Source organism: Oncorhynchus nerka, linkage group LG22, assembly GCF_034236695.1.
Source record: "Oncorhynchus nerka isolate Pitt River linkage group LG22, Oner_Uvic_2.0, whole genome shotgun sequence".
Classification (NCBI taxonomy): Eukaryota; Metazoa; Chordata; class Actinopteri; order Salmoniformes; family Salmonidae; genus Oncorhynchus; species Oncorhynchus nerka.
The window spans coordinates 21,668,216-21,690,916 of NC_088417.1; the positions used below are offsets into that span (position 1 = coordinate 21,668,216).

The window sequence follows — 22,701 nt, forward strand, 5'->3', positions numbered from 1 at the left end:
GCAAACAATGCAGGTGTAAAAGCACGGTGGCTAGAAAACTCCCTAGAAAGGCCAAAGACAAAAGAAACCTCAGAGAGGAACCAGGCTATGTGGGGTGGCCAGTCCTCTTCTGGCTGTGCTGGGTAGAGATTATAACAGAACATGACCAAGATGTTCAAATGTTCATAAATGACCAGCATGGTCAAATAAAATAAGTCAGAACAGTTGAAACTGGAGCAGCAGCACAGTCAGGTGGACTGGGGACAGCAAGGAGTCAGTCATGTCAGGTAGTCCTGGGGCACGGTCCTAGGGCTCAGGTCCTCCGAGAGAGAGAAAGAAAGAGAGAATTAGAGAGAGCATATGTGGGGTGGCCAGTCCTCTTCTGGCTGTGCCAGATTATAACAGAACGTGGCAGTCAAGATGTTCAAATGTTCATAAATGACCAGCATGGTTGAATAATAGTAAGGCAGAACAGAAACTGGAGCAGCAGCATGGCCAGGTGGACTGGGGACAGCAAGGAGTCATCATGTCAGGTAGTCCTGGGACATGGTCCTCAGGGCCCAGGCCAGTTGAAACTGGAGCAGCAGCATGGCCAGGTGGACTGGGGACAGCAAGGAGTCAATGTCAGGTAGTCCTGGGGCATGGTCCTAGGGCTCAGGTCCTCCAGAGACAGAGAGAAGAAAGAGAGAAGGAGAGAATTAGAGAAAACAGATTCACACAGGACACAGACGAATAGGACAGGAGAAGTACAGATATAACAAACTGACCCTAGCCCCAGACACATAAACAATGCAGACATAAATACAGGCTGAGACAGGAGGGGTCAGGAGACACTGTGGCCCCATCCAGAGGACACCAGACAAACAGTCAGACAGGGCCAAACAGGAAGGATATAACCCCACCCACTTTGCCAAAGCACAGCCCCCACACCACTAGAGGGATATCTTCAACCACCAACTTACCATCCTGAGACAAGGCAAACAGAGACATAGCCAGACACAAAGATCTCCGCCACAGCTCAGACCCAAGGGGGGGCGCCAACCCAGACAGGCCCACCACAACAGTGAATCAACCCACCCAGGTGACGCACCCCCAGACAGGGACGGCATGAGAGAGCCCCAGTAAGCCAGTGACTCAGCCCCGTAACAGGGTAGAGGCAGAGAATCCCAGTGGAAAGAGGGGAATCGACAAGAGACAGCAAGGGCGGTTCAGACAAAGCTCCAGAGCCAGTCCGACCCAAAGGGCCAGACTACACTCAATCATATGACCCACTGAAGAGATGAGTCTTCAGTAAAGACTCAGACAAGACCGAGTTTGCGTCTCTGACATGGGTAGGCAGACCGTTCCATAAAAATGGAGCTCTATAGGAGAAAGCCCTGACTCCAGCTGTTTGCAGAAATTCAGGGACAATTAGAGGCCTCAGACAAAAAAAGCAGACAGCGAGAGCGTGTAGGTATGTAGGCAGGACCAAATCAGAGAGATAGGTAGAGCAAGCCCATGACAATGCTTTGTAGGTTAGCAGTAAAACCTTGAAATCAGCCCTTGCTTTGACAGGAAGCCAGTCAGAGAAACAGAGGCTAGCACTGGAGTAATATGATCACATTTTTTGGTTCTAGTCAGACAAACAGAGCAGCAGACGTAGACAGCACTAACTGAAGTTTATTTAGTGCAGATCCGGGTAGCCGGAAAATAGAGCATTGCAGTAGTCTAACCTAGAAGTGACAAAAGCATGGATTAATTTTTCTGCATCATTTTTGGACAGAAAGTTTCTGATTTTTGCAATGTTACGTAGATGGAAAAAAGCTGTCCTCGAAATGGTCTTGATATGTTCTTCAAAAGAGAGATCAGGGTCCAGAGTAACGCCGAGGTCCTTCACAGTTTTATTTGAGACGACTGTACAACCATTAAGATTAATTGTCAGATTCAACAGAAGATCTCTTTGTTTCTTGGGACAAGACTGACTGGCTCTCAGTCAGACAAACATAGGGCAAGTCAGACAAACAGAGAGCCAGTCAGACAAACAGAGAGCCAGTCAGACAAACAGAGAGCCAGTCAGACAAACAGAGGGCAAGTCAGACAAACAGAGAGCAAGTCAGACAAACAGAGAGCCAGTCAGACAAACAAAGACAGTCAGACAAACAGAGAGCAAGTCAGACAAACAGAGAGCAAGTCAGACAAACAGAGATAGTCAGTCAGACAAACAGAGAGACAGTCAGACAAATAAAGACAGTCAGACAAACAGAGAGCCAGTCAGACAAACAAAGACAGTCAGAGAAACCGAGAGAAAGCCAGAGAAACCGAGAGACAGTCGGAGAAACAGAGAGACAGTCAGAGAAACCGGAAGACAGTCAGAGAAACCGGGAGACAGTCAGAGAAACCGAGAGACAGTCAGAGAAACCGAGAGACAGTCAAAGAAACAGAGAGACAGTCAGAGAAACAGAGAGACAGCCAGAGAAACCGGGAGACAGTCAGACAAACAGAGAGCCAGTCAGACAAACAGAGAGACAAACAGACAAACAAAGACAGTCAGACAAACAGAGAGCCAGTCAGACCAACAGAGAGCAAGTGAGACAAACAGAGAGCAAGTCAGACAAACAGAGAGCCAGTCAGACAAACAGAGAGCCAGTCAGACAAACAGAGAGCCAGTCAGACAAATAAAGACAGTCAGACAAACAGAGAGCCAGTCAGACAAACAAAGACAGTCAGACAAACAGAGAGCCAGTCAGACAAACAAAGACAGTCAGACAAACAGAGAGCAAGTCAGACAAACAGAGACAGTCAGACAAACAGAGAGCAAGTCAAAAAAACAAAGACAGTCAGACAAACAAAGACAGTCAGACAGACAAACGGAGAGCCAGTCAGACAAACAGAGAGCCAGTCAGACAAACAAAGACAGCCAGACAAACAGAGAGCAAGTCAGACAAACAGAGAACAAGTCAGACAAACAGAGGACAGTCAGACAAATAAAGACAGTCAGACAAACAGAGAGCCAGTCAGACAAACAAAGACAGTCAGGCAAACAAAGACAGTCAGCAAACAGAGCCAGTCAGACAAAGACAGTCAGACAAACAGAGAGCCAGTCAGACAAACAAAGACAGTCAGACAAACAGAGAGCAAGTCAGACAAACAGAGAGCCAGTCAGACAAACAAAGACAGTCAGACAAACAGAGAGCAAGTCAGACAAACAGAGAGCAAGTCAGACAAACAGAGACAGTCAGTCAGACAAACAGAGAGAGAGTCAGACAAATAAAGATAGTCAGACAAACAGAGAGACAGTCAGACAAATAAAGACAGTCAGACAAACAGAGAGCCAGTCAGACAAACAAAGACAGTCAGACAAACAGAGAGCCAGTCAGACAAACAAAGACAGTCAGACAAACAGAGAGCCAGTCAGACAAACAAAGACAGTCAGACAAACAGAGAGCCAGTCAGACAAACAGAGGGCAAGTCAGACAAACAGAGAGCAAGTCAGACAAACAGAGACAGTCAGACAAACAGAGAGCCAGTCAAAAAAACAAAGACAGTCAGACAAACAAAGACAGTCAGACAGACAAACGGAGAGCCAGTCAGACAAACAGAGAGCCAGTCAGACAAACAAAGACAGCCAGACAAACAGAGAGCAAGTCAGACAAACAGAGAGCAAGTCAGACAAACAGAGACAGTCAGTCAGACAAACAGAGAGACAGTCAGACAAACAGAGACAGTCAGACAAACAGAGAGCCAGTCAGACAAACAGAGAGCAGTCAGACAAACAGAGAGTCAGACAAACAGAAGAGTCAGACAAAGTCAGACAAACAGAGAGCCAGTCAGACAAACATAGACAAACAAACGGCAAGTCAGACAAACAGAGAGCAAGTCAGACAAACAGAGAGCCAGTCAGACAAACAAAGACAGTCAGACAAACAGAGAGCAAGTCAGACAAACAGAGAGCAAGTCAGACAAACAGAGAGCCAGTCAGACAAACAAAGACAGTCAGACAAACAGAGAGCCAGTCAGACAAACAAAGACAGTCAGACAAACAGAGAGCAAGTCAGACAAACAGAGAGCAAGTCAGACAAACAGAGACAGTCAGTCAGACAAACAGAGAGCCAGTCAGACAAACAAAGACAGTCAGACAAACAGAGAGCCAGTCAGACAAACAGAGGGCAAGTCAGACAAACAGAGAGCAAGTCAGACAAACAGAGACAGTCAGACAAACAGAGAGCCAGTCAGACAAAAAAAGACAGTCGGACAGACCATCAGACAAATTGAGAGACAGTCAGACAAACAGAGAGACAGACAGACAAACAGAGAGACAGACAGACAAACAGAACAGAGACAGACAAACAGAACAGAGACAGACAAACATAACAGAGAGACAGACAGACAGAACAGAGAGACAGACAGACAAACAGAGAGACAGACAGACAAACAGGGAGACAGACAGACAAACAGGGAGACAGACAGACAAACAGGGATACAGACAGACAGTCAGATAAACAGTCAGATAAACAGTCCCTCTGTCTTCATTAACAGTCCCATCAGATCCACATGGGCATCAGAAAAATTTACTGTTTATGCCCTTCCAGTCTCAAGGAGTCAATTTAACACACACACACACAGAGAAACCGGAAGACAGTCAGAGAAACAGAGAGACAGTCAGAGAAACCGAGAGACAGTCAGAGAAACCGAGAGACAGTCAGAGAAACCGAGAGACAGTCAGAGAAACCGAGAGACAGTCAAAGAAACAGAGAGACAGTCGGAGAAACAGAGAGACAGTCAGAGAAACCGGAAGACAGTCAGACAAACAGAGAGCCAGTCAGACAAATAAAGACAGTCAGACAAACAGAGAGCCAGTCAGACAAACAAAGACAGTCAGACAAACAGAGAGCCAGTCAGACAAACAAAGACAGTCAGACAAACAGAGAGCAAGTCAGACAAACAGAGACAGTCAGACAAACAGAGAGCCAGTCAAAAAAACAAAGACAGTCAGACAAACAAAGACAGTCAGACAGACAAACGGAGAGCCAGTCAGACAAACAGAGAGCCAGTCAGACAAACAAAGACAGCCAGACAAACAGAGAGCAAGTCAGACAAACAGAGAGCAAGTCAGACAAACAGAGACAGTCACAAACAGAGAGACAGTCAAAAAAGACAGTCAGACAAACAGAGAGCCAGTCAGACAAACAAAGACAGTCAGGCAAACAGAGAGCCAGTCAGACAGACAAAGACAGTCAGACAAACAGAGAGCCAGTCAGACAAACAAAGACAGTCAGACAAACAGAGAGCAAGTCAGACAAACAGAGAGCCAGTCAGACAAACAAAGACAGTCAGACAAACAGAGAGCAAGTCAGACAAACAGAGAGCAAGTCAGACAAACAGAGACAGTCAGTCAGACAAACAGAGAGAGAGTCAGACAAATAAAGATAGTCAGACAAACAGAGACAGTCAGACAAACAAAGACAGTCAGACAAACAGAGAGCCAGTCAGACAAACAAAGACAGTCAGACAAACAGAGAGCCAGTCAGACAAACAAAGACAGTCAGACAAACAGAGAGCCAGTCAGACAAACAGAGGGCAAGTCAGACAAACAGAGAGCAAGTCAGACAAACAGAGACAGTCAGACAAACAGAGAGCCAGTCAGACAAAAAAAGACAGTCGGACAGACCATCAGACAAATTGAGAGACAGTCAGACAAACAGAGAGACAGACAGACAAACAGAGAGACAGACAGACAAACAGAACAGAGACAGACAAACAGAACAGACAGACAAACATAACAGAGAGACAGACAGACAGAACAGAGAGACAGACAGACAAACAGAGAGACAGACAGACAAACAGGGAGACAGACAGACAAACAGGGAGACAGACAGACAAACAGGGATACAGACAGACAGTCAGATAAACAGTCAGATAAACAGTCCCTCTGTCTTCATTAACAGTCCCATCAGATCCACATGGGCATCAGAAAAATTTACTGTTTATGCCCTTCCAGTCTCAAGGAGTCAATTTAACACACACACACACACAGAGAAACCGGAAGACAGTCAGAGAAACAGAGAGACAGTCAGAGAAACAGAGAGGCAGTCAGAGAAACCGAGAGACAGTCAGAGAAACCGAGAGACAGTCAAAGAAACAGAGACAGTCAGACAAAACAGAGAGACAGTCAGAGAGACAGTCAGAGAAACCGGAAGACAGTCAGACAAACAGAGAGCCAGTCAGACAAATAAAGACAGTCAGACAAACAGAGAGCCAGTCAGACAAACAAAGACAGTCAGACAAACAGAGAGCCAGTCAGACAAACAAAGACAGTCAGACAAACAGAGAGCAAGTCAGACAAACAGAGACAGTCAGACAAACAGAGAGCCAGTCAAAAAAACAAAGACAGTCAGACAAACAAAGACAGTCAGACAGACAAACGGAGAGCCAGTCAGACAAACAGAGAGCCAGTCAGACAAACAAAGACAGCCAGACAAACAGAGAGCAAGTCAGACAAACAGAGAGCAAGTCAGACAAACAGAGGACAGTCAGACAAATAAAGACAGTCAGACAAACAGAGAGCCAGTCAGACAAACAAAGACAGTCAGGCAAACAGAGAGCCAGTCAGACAAAGACAGTCAGACAAACAGAGAGCCAGTCAGACAAACAAAGACAGTCAGACAAACAGAGAGCAAGTCAGACAAACAGAGAGCCAGTCAGACAAACAAAGACAGTCAGACAAACAGAGAGCAAGTCAGACAAACAGAGACAGTCAGTCAGACAAACAGAGAGAGAGTCAGACAAATAAAGATAGTCAGACAAACAGAGAGACAGTCAGACAAATAAAGACAGTCAGACAAACAGAGAGCCAGTCAGACAAACAAAGACAGTCAGACAAACAGAGAGCCAGTCAGACAAACAAAGACAGTCAGACAAACAGAGAGCCAGTCAGACAAACAGAGACAAACAAGTCAGACAAACAGAGAGCAAGACAAACAGACAAACAGAGACAGTCAGACAAACAGAGAGCCAGTCAAAAAAACAAAGACAGTCAGACAAACAAAGACAGTCAGACAGACAAACAGAGAGACAGTCAGACAAATAAAGACAGTCAGACAAACAGAGAGCCAGTCAGACAAACAAAGACAGTCAGAGAAACCGAGAGAAAGCCAGAGAAACCGAGAGACAGTCGGAGAAACAGAGAGACAGTCAGAGAAACCGGAAGACAGTCAGAGAAACCGGGAGACAGTCAGAGAAACCGAGAGACAGTCAGAGAAACCGAGAGACAGTCAAAGAAACAGAGAGACAGTCAGAGAAACAGAGAGACAGACAGACAAACAGAGAGCAAGTCAGACAAACAGAGAGACAGTCAGACAAATAAAGGCAGTCAGACAAACAGAGAGACAGCCAGAGAAACCGGGAGACAGTCAGACAAACAGAGAGCCAGTCAGACAAACAGAGAGACAGACAGACAAACAAAGACAGTCAGACAAACAGAGAGCCAGTCAGACAAACAGAGGGCAAGTCAGACAAACAGAGAGCAAGTCAGACAAACAGAGAGCCAGTCAGACAAACAAAGACAGTCAGACAAACAGAGAGCAAGTCAGACAAACAGAGAGCAAGTCAGACAAACAGAGACAGTCAGTCAGACAAACAGAGAGACAGTCAGACAAATGAAGATAGTCAGACAAACAGAGAGCCAGTCAGACAAACAGAGAGACAGTCAGACAAATAAAGACAGTCAGACAAACAGAGAGCCAGTCAGACAAACAAAGACAGTCAGACAAACAGAGAGCCAGTCAGACAAACAGAGAGCCAGTCAGACAAACAGAGAGCCAGTCAGACAAACAGAGGGCAAGTCAGACAAACAGAGAGCAAGTCAGACAAACAGAGAGCCAGTCAGACAAACAAAGACAGTCAGACAAACAGAGAGCAAGTCAGACAAACAGCGAGCAAGTCAGACAAACAGAGATAGTCAGTCAGACAAACAGAGAGACAGTCAGACAAATAAAGACAGTCAGACAAACAGAGAGCCAGTCAGACAAACAAAGACAGTCAGACAAACAGAGAGCCAGTCAGACAAACAGAGAGCCAGTCAGACAAACAGAGAGACAGTCAGACAAATAAAGACAGTCAGACAAACAGAGAGCCAGTCAGACAAACAAAGACAGTCAGACAAACAGAGAGCCAGTCAGACAAACAGAGAGCCAGTCAGACAAACAGAGGGCAAGTCAGACAAACAGAGAGCAAGTCAGACAAACAGAGAGCCAGTCAGACAAACAAAGACAGTCAGACAAACAGAGAGCAAGTCAGACAAACAGAGAGCAAGTCAGACAAACAGAGACAGTCAGTCAGACAAACAGAGAGACAGTCAGACAAATGAAGATAGTCAGACAAACAGAGAGCCAGTCAGACAAACAAAGACAGTCAGACAAACAGAGCCAGTCAGACAAACAGAGAGCCAGTCAGACAAACAGAGAGGCAGTCAGACAAATAAAGACAGTCAGACAGACAAATGGAGAGCCAGTCAGACAAACAAAGACAGTCGGACAGACCATCAGACAAATTGAGAGACAGTCAGACAAACAGAGAGACAGACAGACAAACAGAACAGAGACAGACAAACAGAACAGAGAGACAGACAAACAGAACAGAGAGACAGACAGACAAACAGAGAGACAGACAGACAAACAGAGAGACAGTCAGACAAATAAAGACAGTCAGACAAACAGAGAGCCAGTCAGACAAACAAAGACAGTCAGACAAACAGAGAGCCAGTCAGACAAACAGAGAGCCAGTCAGACAAACAGAGGGCAAGTCAGACAAACAGAGAGCAAGTCAGACAAACAGAGAGCCAGTCAGACAAACAAAGACAGTCAGACAAACAGAGAGCAAGTCAGACAAACAGAGAGCAAGTCAGACAAACAGAGACAGTCAGTCAGACAAACAGAGAGACAGTCAGACAAATGAAGATAGTCAGACAAACAGAGAGCCAGTCAGACAAACAAAGACAGTCAGACAAACAGAGCCAGTCAGACAAACAGAGAGCCAGTCAGACAAACAGAGAGGCAGTCAGACAAATAAAGACAGTCAGACAGACAAATGGAGAGCCAGTCAGACAAACAAAGACAGTCGGACAGACCATCAGACAAATTGAGAGACAGTCAGACAAACAGAGAGACAGACAGACAAACAGAACAGAGACAGACAAACAGAACAGAGAGACAGACAAACAGAACAGAGAGACAGACAGACAAACAGAGAGACAGACAGACAAACAGAGAGACAGACAGACAAACAGAGAGCAAGTCAGACAAACAGAGAGCCAGTCAGACAAACAGAGAGACAGTCAGACAAATAAAGGCAGTCAGACAAACAGAGAGCCAGTCAGACAAACAAAGACAGTCAGACAAACAGAGAGCCAGTCAGACAAACAGAGAGCCAGTCAGACAAACAGAGAGACAGTCAGACAAATAAAGACAGTCAGACAAACAAAGATAGTCAGACAAACAGAGAGCCAGTCAGACAAACAGAGGGCAAGTCAGACAAACAGAGAGCAAGTCAGACAAACAGAGAGCCAGTCAGACAAACAAAGACAGTCAGACAAACAGAGAGCCAGTCAGACAAACAGAGAGCCAGTCAGACAAACAGAGAGACAGTCAGACAAATAAAGACAGTCAGACAAACAAACGGAGAGCCAGTCGGACAGACCATCAGACAAATTGAGAGACAGTCAGACAAACAGAGAGACAGACAGACAAACAGAACAGAGACAGACAAACAGAACAGAGAGACAGACAAACAGAACAGAGAGACAGACAGACAAACAGAGAGACAGACATACAAACAGGGAGACAGACAAACAGAACAGAGAGACAGACAGACAAACAGAGAGACAGACAGACAAACAGGGAGACAGACAGACAGTCAGATAAACAGTCAGATAAACAGTCCCTCTGTCTTCATTAACAGTCCCATCAGATCCACATGGGCATCAGACAAATTGACTGTTTATGCCCTTCCAGTCTCAAGGAGTCAATTTAACACACACACACACACACACACACACACACACACACACACACACACACACACACACACACACACACACACACACACACACACACACCTTATAGGAGAAACCCAGAGCTGTGCAAGACTCATAATGTTCCTCTTTAAAAAGGACAAGTTGACTATTATTCACATCCATCCTCATTTCCTGATCATTTCAATAACAAGGAGTGTTCAGTATCTGCTACTCAGCTTATTGCTTCCAGTCCTCTACTGAGATAGTCCCCTAAGAGAACAGACCATATACATCAGCTAGTGTCCCCTGTATGAGGAGAAACCTTTATAGCCACTTCTGGTCAAAAATGGTGTACTATAAAGGACTAGGGTGCCATTTTGGATGCCCACCTAAGGATTGCCTATGCATTGCCAGTGCAGATCCTTCAACAAAGGCCACTTACGATACTGATGCTAGTTCAGATGGGAAACTCTTGTGAGGATCCAAAATAAAATAATGCCTGGTAATCATAACCATCATTCATATAAGCATCAACATCCCCCTCTCTCTCAGACAGTGGGCCACACTCTCCACAAACAGACCAGGGATCATTTGGGATGAAAATAAAATAGTGAGTGGCAATATTTTGTAGGTGTACCACAGATTTCTAGAAGACCACACACACAGATACACACACATGTATAAGTGAAACACACACTGTCAGCCAGTCGTAACTAGACATATTCATTTAGTAAACTAAGGGTGGGAAGATAGGGCATGAGAGAAGAAACTCTTTGTCAAATGAGCTTCCTGTGTAGAACATACATGTCAGAGCCTGTGTCTACTGTAAGTGTGTGAAGATGTCTGAATAATCCCTCCACAGAGCTAAAGCCAGTTAAAAACAGATCAAAGACAAGCTTAACCTCTGTAAAACCTCACTGGTTTTTCAACAACAACAAATGATCATTCCCATCGTTGTTTCCAGGGGACTCTTTTCACCGTCGCGCAGCTGCCTTATTTTGGGCCTGGGGGTCCTTTAAAGGCCTGTGGTTTCACTTTTAATGACTGTGCTCTGGTGTGTGAGAGTCTATATGTGTATGAGAGCATGTGCGTGTGTGTGTGTGTGTGTGTGTTGGTGCATAAAAGCGGTGTATTTTTGACTGTGACAGCGATACCACTAACAAGCCAAGCTCTGCCTCATTAAAATGTAGAATCCTGAGAGAGAAAGAAAGAGAGAGAGAGACAGAGATAGGGTAATGTTTACTGCTAATTTTTGATTGTTTATTCCACTTTTATTTATTATCTATTTCACTTGCTTTGGCAATGTAAACATATGTTTCTCATGCCAATAAAGCCCCTTGGATTGAATTGAATTGAGAGAGAGAGAGAAGGAAAGAGTCTGTGGCTGCACGCCTCAATGTTTCTCTTTGAATAGACAGTGGGAAAGAGAGAGGTCTGAGGAAAGATCATGTTATGTGTTCAGCCATTATCATTATCACAGTGAATCCCACAGTTAATCCCTCCCTCCCTTTCTGTCACATGTAGGTCTTGTTTAGCCAACACTGGCTTCCATGTCACAACTATCTGGCCTACAGTCTCAACTATCTGGCCTACAGCGACAACTATCTGTCCTTCAGTGACAACTATCTGGCCTACAGTGACAACTATCTGGCCTACAGTGACAACTATCTGGCCTACAGTGACAACTATCTGGCCTTCAGTGACAACTATCTGGCCTTCAGTGACAACTATCTGACCTTCAGTGACAACTATCTGGCCTACAGTGACAACTATCTGACCTTCAGTGACAACTATCTGGCCTACAGTGACAACTATCTGGCCTACAGTGACAACTATCTGGCCTACAGTGACAACTATCTGGCCTACAGTGACAACTATCTGGCCTACAGTGACAACTATCTGGCTTTCAGTGACAACTACCTGGCTTTCAGTGACAACTATCTGGCCTTCAGTGACAACTACCTGGCTGTCAGTGATAACTATCTGGCTTTCAGTGACAACTATCTGGCTTTCAGTGACAACTACCTGGCTTTCAGTGACAACTATCTGGCCTTCAGTGACAACTACCTGGCTTTCAGTGACAACTATCTGGCTTTCAGTGACAACTATCCTGGCTTTCAGTGACAACTATCTGGCCTTCAGTGACAACTATCTGGCCTTCAGTGACAACTACCTGGCTTTCAGTGACAACTATCTGGCTTTCAGTGACAACTATCTGGCTTTCAGTGACAACTATCTGGCTTTCAGTGACAACTTTAAACATAAAACAGGATTTTTTTAAAAATGTGGATTTATTATCAAACTGGAACTCAGAGAGACAACAATAACTATCAATATTACTACAATAGTCTCCATGTTACAAGGCACTATACGAGTGCAGGAACATGCACACACACTCACACTAACCACAAATGACGCGCAAACTCAAAATAGATGTAAATGTCAACATTTTCAGCACATGGTACACAGTCATACAGTGATCAGAGACAATGATATGGCTTCATAACTGAACCCATCCAAAACAACAGCCAAACAAGGAAGAGATGTCAGGCATTAGAGGTCAGGGAACAGGGTTTAGAGGTCAGCGGGAGGTCAGGTGAGGGGCGAAGCGTCCTTGGTCTGTCGTATCTCTGTAGCGAGGTGGTTGATCCTACCTGACCAGTAGAGCTCTCTGTCCTGCAACTGTACTGATAGTTCTCCCACCCTCCTCACACAGTAGGCCTCATTAACAGCCTGGGCCTCGCCTGGCTCCCGCAGCCCAGCCACGCTCAACTCTGCTCGGGTCAGGGCACTGTCCTTCTCCCCTGGCCTGGGACTGGGGTTGGGGGGGTGGTGAAAAGGGAAGGGGGAAAGGTGGGAGGCAGGGGGAGGGTATCCTGTGTCTCTATCCAGAGAGGGGGAGAGGGAGCGAAGGGAGGAGGAAGACCCGTGGGTGAGGGAGAGGGGAAGGAGGGAGGTACCCCTCCGGTGGTTGGTTGGCGGTATCACTCGTCTGCGCTCTGCTCTCTCCTCCTCCAGCTGCAGACGCAATCTATCGTTCTCTCCTCCCAGAGCACTCAGCTAGGGGAAAGAGAGAGAGAGAGAGTTTGAGAGACAGAGATAGAGAGATACAGTTTGAGAAAGAGAGTTTGAGAGAGTTTGAGAGAGTTTGAGAGAGAGAGTGAGAGAGTTTGAGAGAGAGGAACGCTGTTAAATGTTCCTGAGAGCTGTCATCATGGTGTAGATGTAACCAGTAAACAACAGAGACAGTCAGAGATGAGAGAAATGGGTTTACGACCCTACACACTGTCAACACAAAACTCATCAGGCATGGTCAGAATGGAACTGGGCTCCAAAAACAATCATATCCAAAACTTTAGATCATTTTTTGTACATAACTGGCAAGTTTAAGGTGTGTTTTGGTAGGTAAGATGCATGTCAATGTGTGAGATCTGCAATGACACAGTGATCAGAGAGAGAGAGAGGAGCTGGCTGATTCCTGGTTATTTTGAGCTGTACGGTAAGCAGACAGAGATGAAAAACATACATATGGACAGAGAGAGTCTGTAGTGACAGTGACACTCTTCCCCATCTGTTCCTCAGACATGTGTACGTAAGAGTGAGTGTGTGTCGGTATAGAAGCTAAGGTTAAAGAGCGATGTCACACACACACACACACAGACACACTTCCTATTCAAAGAGTATCTGAATAACCCCCCCAAGTACTCGCCCTACGGCCGTTGTTATCGGTTTTGTTTGGTTGACAAAGCAGAGGTGAGGAGTGTTGCACAACCCAACAACCCAGTAAAAAAAACACTGCAGTACACATTGTGCACAACTGTTGCGTGGGCAATGACATCAGAGGCTGAAACAATAGTGTTCATTCTTTGCAGCAACAAACAATTGTTGTTGTAATTTCGCAAACGTATGTGGCTTTTTCACCATTAAGGATTCTTTCACCATTATGCATGCACTAATTGTAAGTTGCTCTTGTATTTGAATATTTGTTATTTAAATAATTATTTTCTGTGCATTTGAGCATTTTCAGCTAATGTGGTCCGAATTAACTACTTCAATTGGAAGTATTTTAAAGTATTTTCAAAGCATTTCAGATAAATAGCCTATTATTTGAAATGATTTTCAAAGACTTATTTGAAATAGTATTTGAACCTAGGTCTGACTCACACAGTAACATTTCCATTACATCTCTGTAATCTAGCCAGTGGTTCCTAACCTTTTTGATGGGATAAAACATTCTGTGGCACACCTAAACTTTTCCTAATAATGCATTTAGTGGTAATGACCTCCATCTCATCTGATCCATACTGCAAATCATCAATTTCCTGTGACCCAAAAAAATGAATCGATTAAATGAATTTAAATAGGTTTATTTGAACTATTTTCATAGTTCCTTACTCAAGACGGTTCATTTGTGTGTACCCCTTTAAGAGCGTCCCGTAAATATCCAATAGAAAGAAAACCATGTAGGCCTAGCTCCGGTAAAATAGTAAAGGTCTAGAGACCAGCGGTTTGTAAAGGTTTTCTGCATTTCAAAATGGGTTTGGACGGTGTAGGCCGTCATTGTAAATAATCATTTGTTCTTAACTGACTTGCCTAGTTCAATAAAAAAAACATGTTTTTTTTTGCAAGTATCTGGCCCAAACAGCAACAACATTCTCAGCAACATTTACAGAACCTTTTTACTTGCTATGACTGTGATACTGTATGTTATTGTTTAACTACCTTAGTTGACTACCTTAATTAAGTCACTCTGGATAAGAGTGTCTGCTAAATGACCAACATTTAAATGTTTGTGTGAAAATGAACTGCAAAGCACACTGGGTATTATTTTTGGCCTTGTTATGGGGTCATGTCTAGATGGGATACAGCTTAACCTAATTCTCCTAACCGGCTATGCTCTTTTCACACAATAGTGCCCTTGGACTTCTGATGCAGGGTGAAAGGGGGCCGAAATGGTATAGAAATGTATTTTATATTTTGAAAATACAAATTACAGCTCTCAAAAGCATCTTGTTACAAAATACTCAGAAGTAATTGAAATACATATTTCAAATACATCAACAGAAATGCTGCCCATCTCTGGTGCCAGCACCACAGGTGCTCCTAAGCCAAAATCCCATGTTCATTTTGTCACGTTTACAAGTGAGTTAAAAAAAAGATTAGGTAAAGTTTTGCGGCACCCCTGAGAGTTTCTAAAGGCACACCAGTGTGACGAGGCACCCCTGAGAGTTTATAAAGGCACACCAGTGTGACGAGGCACCCCTGAGAGTTTCTAAAGGCACACCAGTGTGACGAGGCACCCCTGAGAGTTTCTAAAAGCACACCAGTGTGATGAGGCACCCCTGAGAGTTTCTAAAGGCACACCAGTGTGATGAGGCACCCCTGAGAGTTTCTAAAAGGCACACCAGTGTGATGAGGCACCCCTGAGAGTTTCTAAAGGCACACCAGTGTGACGCGGCACCCCTGAGAGTTTCTCAAGGCACAGCAGTGTGATGAGGCACCCCTGAGAGTTTCTCATTGCACAGCAGTGTGATGAGGCACCCCTGGGAGTTTCTAAAGGCACACCAGTGTGACAAGGCACCCCTGAGAGTTTCTCATTGCACAGCAGTGTGATGAGGCACCCTTGGAGAGTTTCTCATTGCACAGTAGTGTGATGAGGCACCCCTGAGAGTTTCTCATTGCACAGCAGTGTGATGAGGCACCCCTGAGAGTTTCTCATTGCACAGCAGTGTGATGAGGCACCCCTGGGAGTTTCTAAAGGCACACCAGTGTGACGAGGCACCCCTGAGAGTTTCTAAAGGCACACCAGTGTGACGAGGCACCCCTGAGGCACACACCAGTGTGATGAGTTTCCCCTGAGAGTTTCTAAAGGCACACCAGTGTGACGAGGCACCCCTGAGAGTTTCTAAAGGCACACCAGTGTGATGAGGCACCCCTGAGAGTTTCTAAAGGCACACCAGTGTGATGAGGCACCCCTGAGAGTTTCTAAAGGCACACCAGTGTGATGAGGCACCCCTGAGAGTTTCTAAAGGCACACCAGTGTGATGAGGCACCCCTGAGAGTTTCTAAAGGCACACCAGTGTTTCTAAAGACACCAGTGAGGCACCCCCCTGAGAGTTTCTAAAGGCACACCAGTGTGATGAGGCACCCCTGAGAGTTTCTAAAGGCACACCAGTGTGACGAGGCACCCCTGAGAGTTTCTAAAGGCACACCAGTGTGACGAGGCACCCCTGAGAGTTTCTAAAGGCACAGTGTGACAGTGTGATTTCTAAAGGCACACCAGTGTGATGAGGCACCCCTGAGAGTTTCTAAAGGCACACCAGTGTGATGAGGCACCCCTGAGAGTTTCTAAAGGCACACCAGTGTGATGAGGCACCCCTGAGAGTTTCTAAAGGCACACTAGTGTGACGCGGCACCCCTGAGAGTTTCTCAAGGCACAGCAGTGTGACGAGGCACCCCTGAGAGTTTCTAAAGGCACACCAGTGTGATGAGGCACCCCTGAGAGTTTCTCAAGGCACACCAGTGTGATGAGGCACCCCTGAGAGTTTCTCAAGGCACACCAGTGTGACGCGGCACCCCTGAGAGTTTCTCATTGCACAGCAGTGTGATGAGGCACCCCTGAGAGTTTCTAAAGGCACACCAGTGTGATGAGGCACCCCTGAGAGTTTCTAAAGGCACGCCAGTGTGACGAGGCACCCCTGAGAGTTTCTAAAGGCACACCAGTGTGACGAGGTACCCCTGAGAGTTTCTAAAGGCACACCAGTGTGACGAGGCACCCCTGAGAGTTTCTAAAGGCACACCAGTGTGATGAGGCACCCCTGAGAGTTTCTAAAGGCACAGCAGTGTGATGAGGCACCCCTGAGAGTTTCTCAAGGCATACCAGTGTGACGAGGCACCCCTGAGAGTTTCTAAAGGCACAGCAGTGTGACGCGGCACACCGGTTGAAAACCACTGTTCTAGACATCTCTCCTCCCCTATCCCTCTATCCCATCCCTCGTTCACAGAAAAGACAGACAGGCGGCAGTATTGGGATTATTAGGAAATATGTCTATCAGATGTGGGGCTTCCAATCTTTCTATTAATGTGTGTCTTTGAACTGAAACTGAAATCTTACTCCCTTCCTTCTCTCACCTCTTGATGATTCCTCCGATCTGAAACAGCTTGAATAGTTTGAAGAAATAAGGTGTAAACTCTTTCCACCTATCCTGTATATCCACAGATCCAGTAGAATCTAAGACCAACTTTATCTGTAGCCCTGCAAAATGCCATATCCCCTGCCTTGTCCAAAACCTCAGCCAAATCTCCAACCCACAGTTTAAATCCAGTAATACCTTCTTGTGAAAATGTCACCTCCCCCGCCCAGCCCAAATCAAACCACAGTTATGTGTCTGTGAAAACACAGTATGATCTAAATTAACTAATTAACTCTAACATTCTTCGGGACATGTTTCATTTTCCATCATGTTTACAAAGACGAGACGTTTGCTAATTAAAAATCCCTGCACGAGTCTCTAACCCTGAACTGGTTCCGTCTAGGTGGGTGGAGTGTGTGTGCGTGTGTGATTGGTTTAGCTGATCATAGGCTAAAACCCACTGGTGACCAGTGTGAAGGCTGTCTACTACTCTTAGCAGAAGCAATAACAACACATTCAATATCCAAATGAAGAAAGGAGATTAGCTATTATTCTGAGCCACTAATCTATGGAAATGAAACATGTGTTATTCTATGGAGATTAGACAGCTATAATTGAGCTTCATCTGGAGTTCTCTAGCTGCAGAATGAAGTAAGACATTTCATTAGTCGTTTGACAAGGACATGGATAGGCGTGTGTGTGGCAGATGGCGGGCTGGTGAAATTGAGTGGGAGGTTGCCTGTCTGTCTAGGTGTGTGTTGGCGTCCTCATTAAGTGTTCTGTGTAGGAGCGGACGGCTGGATCGATATGTGTAATGATTCACACAGCAGATTAAGAGGTGTCTGAGACCCAGGCTATTAAACACAAGACACACACAATGAGGTGTCTGAGACCCAGGCTATTAAACACAAGACACACACAATGAGGTGTCTGAGACCCAGGCTATTAAACACAAGACACACACAATGAGGTGTCTGAGACCCAGGCTATTAAACACAAGATACACACAATGAGGTGTCTGAGACCCAGGCTATTAAACACAAAACCACACACAATGAGGTGTCTCAGACCCAGGCTATTAAACACAAAACCAGACACAATGAGGTGTCTCAGACACAGGCTATTAAACACAAAACCAGACACAATGAGGTGTCTGAGACCCAGGCTATTAAACACAAAACCAGACACAATGAGATGTCTGAGACCCAGGCTATTAAACACACACAATGAGGTGTCTGAGACCCAGGCTATTAAACACAAAACCACACACAATGAGGTGTCCGAGACCCAGGCTATTAAACACACACAATGAGGTGTCTCAGACCCAGGCTATTAAACACACACAATGAGGTGTCTCAGACACAGGCTATTAAACACACACAATGAGGTGTCTCAGACCCAGGCTATTAAACACACACAATAAGGTGTCTCAGACACAGGCTATTAAACACACACAATGAGGTGTCTGAGACCCAGGCTATTAAACACAAAACCACACACAATGAGATGTCTGAGACCCAGGCTATTAAACACACACAATGAGGTGTCTGAGACCCAGGCTATTAAACACAAAACCACACACAATGAGGTGTCCGAGACCCAGGCTATTAAACACACACAATGAGGTGTCTGAGACCCAGGCTATTAAACACACACAATGAGGTGTCTGAGACCCAGGCTATTAAACACACACAATGAGGTGTCTCAGACCCAGGCTATTAAACACACAACCACACACAATGAGGTGTCTGAGACTCAGGCTATTAAACACACACAATGAGATGTCTGAGACCCAGGCTATTAAACACACACAATGAGGTGTCTCAGACCCAGGCTATTAAACACACACAATGAGGTGTCTGAGACCCAGGCTATTAAACACACACAATGAGGTGTCTGAGACCCAGGCTATTAAACACACACAATGAGGTGTCTGAGACCCAGGCTATTAAACACACAACCACACACAATGAGGTGTCTGAGACTCAGGCTATTAAACACACACAATGAGGTGTCTGAGACCCAGGCTATTAAACACACACAATGAGGTGTCTCAGACCCAGGCTATTAAACACACACAATGAGGTGTCTGAGACCCAGGCTATTAAACACACACAATGAGGTGTCTGAGACCCAGGCTATTAAACACACACAATGAGGTGTCTCAGACCCAGGCTATTAAACACACACAATGAGGTGTCTGAGACCCAGGCTATTAAACACACACAATGAGGTGTCTCAGACCCAGGCTATTAAACACACACAATGAGGTGTCTGAGACCCAGGCTATTAAACACACACAATGAGGTGTCTGAGACCCAGGCTATTAAACACACACAATGAGGTGTCTGAGACCCAGGCTATTAAACACACACAATGAGGTGTCTGAGACCCAGGCTATTAAACACAAAACCACACACAATGAGGTGTCTGAGACCCAGGCTATTAAACACACACAATGAGGTGTCTGAGACCCAGGCTATTAAACACACACAATGAGGTGTCTGAGACCCAGGCTATTAAACACAAAACCACACACAATGAGGTGTCTGAGACCCAGGCTATTAAACACACACAATGAGGTGTCTGAGACCCAGGCTATTAAACACAAAACCACACACAATGAGGTGTCTCAGACACAGGCTATTAAACACACACAATGAGGTGTCTGAGACCCAGGCTATTAAACACAAAACCACACACAATGAGATGTCTGAGACCCAGGCTATTAAACACACACAATGAGGTGTCTCAGACCCAGGCTATTAAACACAAAACCACACACAATGAGGTGTCTGAGACCCAGGCTATTAAACACACACAATGAGGTGTCTGAGACCCAGGCTATTAAACACACATAATGAGGTGTCTCAGACCCAGGCTATTAAACACAAAATCACACACAATGAGGTGTCTGAGACCCAGGCTATTAAACACACACAATGAGGTGTCTCAGACACAGGCTATTAAACACACACAATGAGGTGTCTGAGACCCAGGCTATTAAACACAAAACCACACACAATGAGATGTCTGAGACCCAGGCTATTAAACACACACAATGAGGTGTCTGAGACCCAGGCTATTAAACACAAAACCACACACAATGAGGTGTCCGAGACCCAGGCTATTAAACACACACAATGAGGTGTCTTAGACCCAGGCTATTAAACACACAACCACACACAATGAGGTGTCTGAGACTCAGGCTATTAAACACACACAATGAGGTGTCTGAGACCCAGGCTATTAAACACACACAATGAGGTGTCTCAGACCCAGGCTATTAAACACACACAATGAGGTGTCTGAGACCCAGGCTATTAAACACACAAAATGAGGTGTCTGAGACCCAGGCTATTAAACACACACAATGAGGTGTCTGAGACCCAGGCTATTAAACACACAACCACACACAATGAGGTGTCTGAGACTCAGGCTATTAAACACACACAATGAGGTGTCTGAGACCCAGGCTATTAAACACACACAATGAGGTGTCTCAGACCCAGGCTATTAAACACACACAATGAGGTGTCTGAGACCCAGGCTATTAAACACACACAATGAGGTGTCTGAGGTGAGACCCAGGCTATTAAACACACACAATGTCTGAGACCCAGGCTATTAAACACACACAATGAGGTGTCTCAGACCCAGGCTATTAAACACACACAATGAGGTGTCTGAGACCCAGGCTATTAAACACACACAATGAGGTGTCTCAGACCCAGGCTATTAAACACACACAATGAGGTGTCTGAGACCCAGGCTATTAAACACACACAATGAGGTGTCTGAGACCCAGGCTATTAAACACACACAATGAGGTGTCTGAGACCCAGGCTATTAAACACACACAATGAGGTGTCTGAGACCCAGGCTATTAAACACAAAACCACACACAATGAGGTGTCTGAGACCCAGGCTATTAAACACACACAATGAGGTGTCTGAGACCCAGGCTATTAAACACACACAATGAGGTGTCTGAGACCCAGGCTATTAAACACAAAACCACACACAATGAGGTGTCTGAGACCCAGGCTATTAAACACACACAATGAGGTGTCTGAGACCCAGGCTATTAAACACAAAACCACACACAATGAGGTGTCTCAGACACAGGCTATTAAACACACACAATGAGGTGTCTGAGACCCAGGCTATTAAACACAAAACCACACACAATGAGATGTCTGAGACCCAGGCTATTAAACACACACAATGAGGTGTCTGAGACCCAGGCTATTAAACACAAAACCACACACAATGAGGTGTCCGAGACTCAGGCTATTAAACACACACAATGAGGTGTCTCGGACTCAGGCTATTAAACACACACAATGAGGTGTCTCAGACCCAGGCTATTAAACACAAAACCACACACAATGAGGTGTCTGAGACCCAGGCTATTAAACACACACAATGAGGTGTCTGAGACCCAGGCTATTAAACACACATAATGAGGTGTCTCAGACCCAGGCTATTAAACACAAAATCACACACAATGAGGTGTCTGAGACCCAGGCTATTAAACACACACAATGAGGTGTCTCAGACCCAGGCTATTAAACACACACAATGAGGTGTCTGAGACTCAGGCTATTAAACACACAACCACACACAATGAGGTGTCTGAGACCCAGGCTATTAAACACACACAATGAGGTGTCTGAGACCCAGGCTATTAAACACACACAATGAGGTGTCTGAGACCCAGGCTATTAAACACAAAACCACACACAATGAGATGTCTGAGACCCAGGCTATTAAACACACACAATGAGGTGTCCGAGACTCAGGCTATTAAACACACACAATGAGGTGTCTGAGACCCAGGCTATTAAACACAAAACCACACACAATGAGATGTCTGAGACCCAGGCTATTAAACACACACAATGAGGTGTCTGAGACCCAGGCTATTAAACACACACACAATGAGGTGTCTGAGACCCAGGCTATTAAACACACACAATGAGGTGTCTGAGACCCAGGCTATTAAACACACACAATGAGGTGTCTGAGACCCAGGCTATTAAACACACAACCACACACAATGAGGTGTCTGAGACCCAGGCTATTAAACACACACAATGAGGTGTCTGAGACACAGGCTATTAAACACACAACCACACACAATGAGGTGTCTGAGACCCAGGCTATTAAACACACACAATGAGGTGTCTGAGACTCAGGCTATTAAACACACACAATGAGGTGTCTGAGACCCAGGCTATTAAACACACAACCACACACAATGAGGTGTCTGAGACCCAGGCTATTAAACACAAAACCACACACAATGAGATGTCTGAGACCCAGGCTATTAAACACACACAATGAGGTGTCTGAGACTCAGGCTATTAAACACACACAATGAGGTGTCTGAGACCCAGGCTATTAAACACACAACCACACACAATGAGGTGTCTGAGACCCAGGCTATTAAACACAAAACCACACACAATGAGGTGTCTGAGACCCAGGCTATTAAACACACACAATGAGGTGTCTGAGACCCAGGCTATTAAACACACACAATGAGGTGTCTGAGACCCAGGCTATTAAACACACACAATGAGGTGTCTGAGACCC

General features: G+C 45.3%; 1 protein-coding gene across 2 annotated transcripts in view; it reads right to left on the minus strand.

The window, feature by feature from the left end:
• Window positions 1–12,221: 12,221 nt before the first annotated feature.
• The window catches only part of LOC115104505 (trichohyalin-like), a 173,689-nt gene continuing 163,209 nt past the window's right edge, over window positions 12,222–22,701 (minus strand). For both annotated transcript variants that reach the window (XM_065007062.1, XM_065007064.1), the window contains one exon: window positions 12,222–13,027. In XM_065007062.1, the coding sequence (XP_064863134.1) occupies window positions 12,560–13,027 (468 nt within the window). In that variant the 3' untranslated portion in view covers window positions 12,222–12,559. The remainder of the gene's footprint in view (window positions 13,028–22,701) is intronic.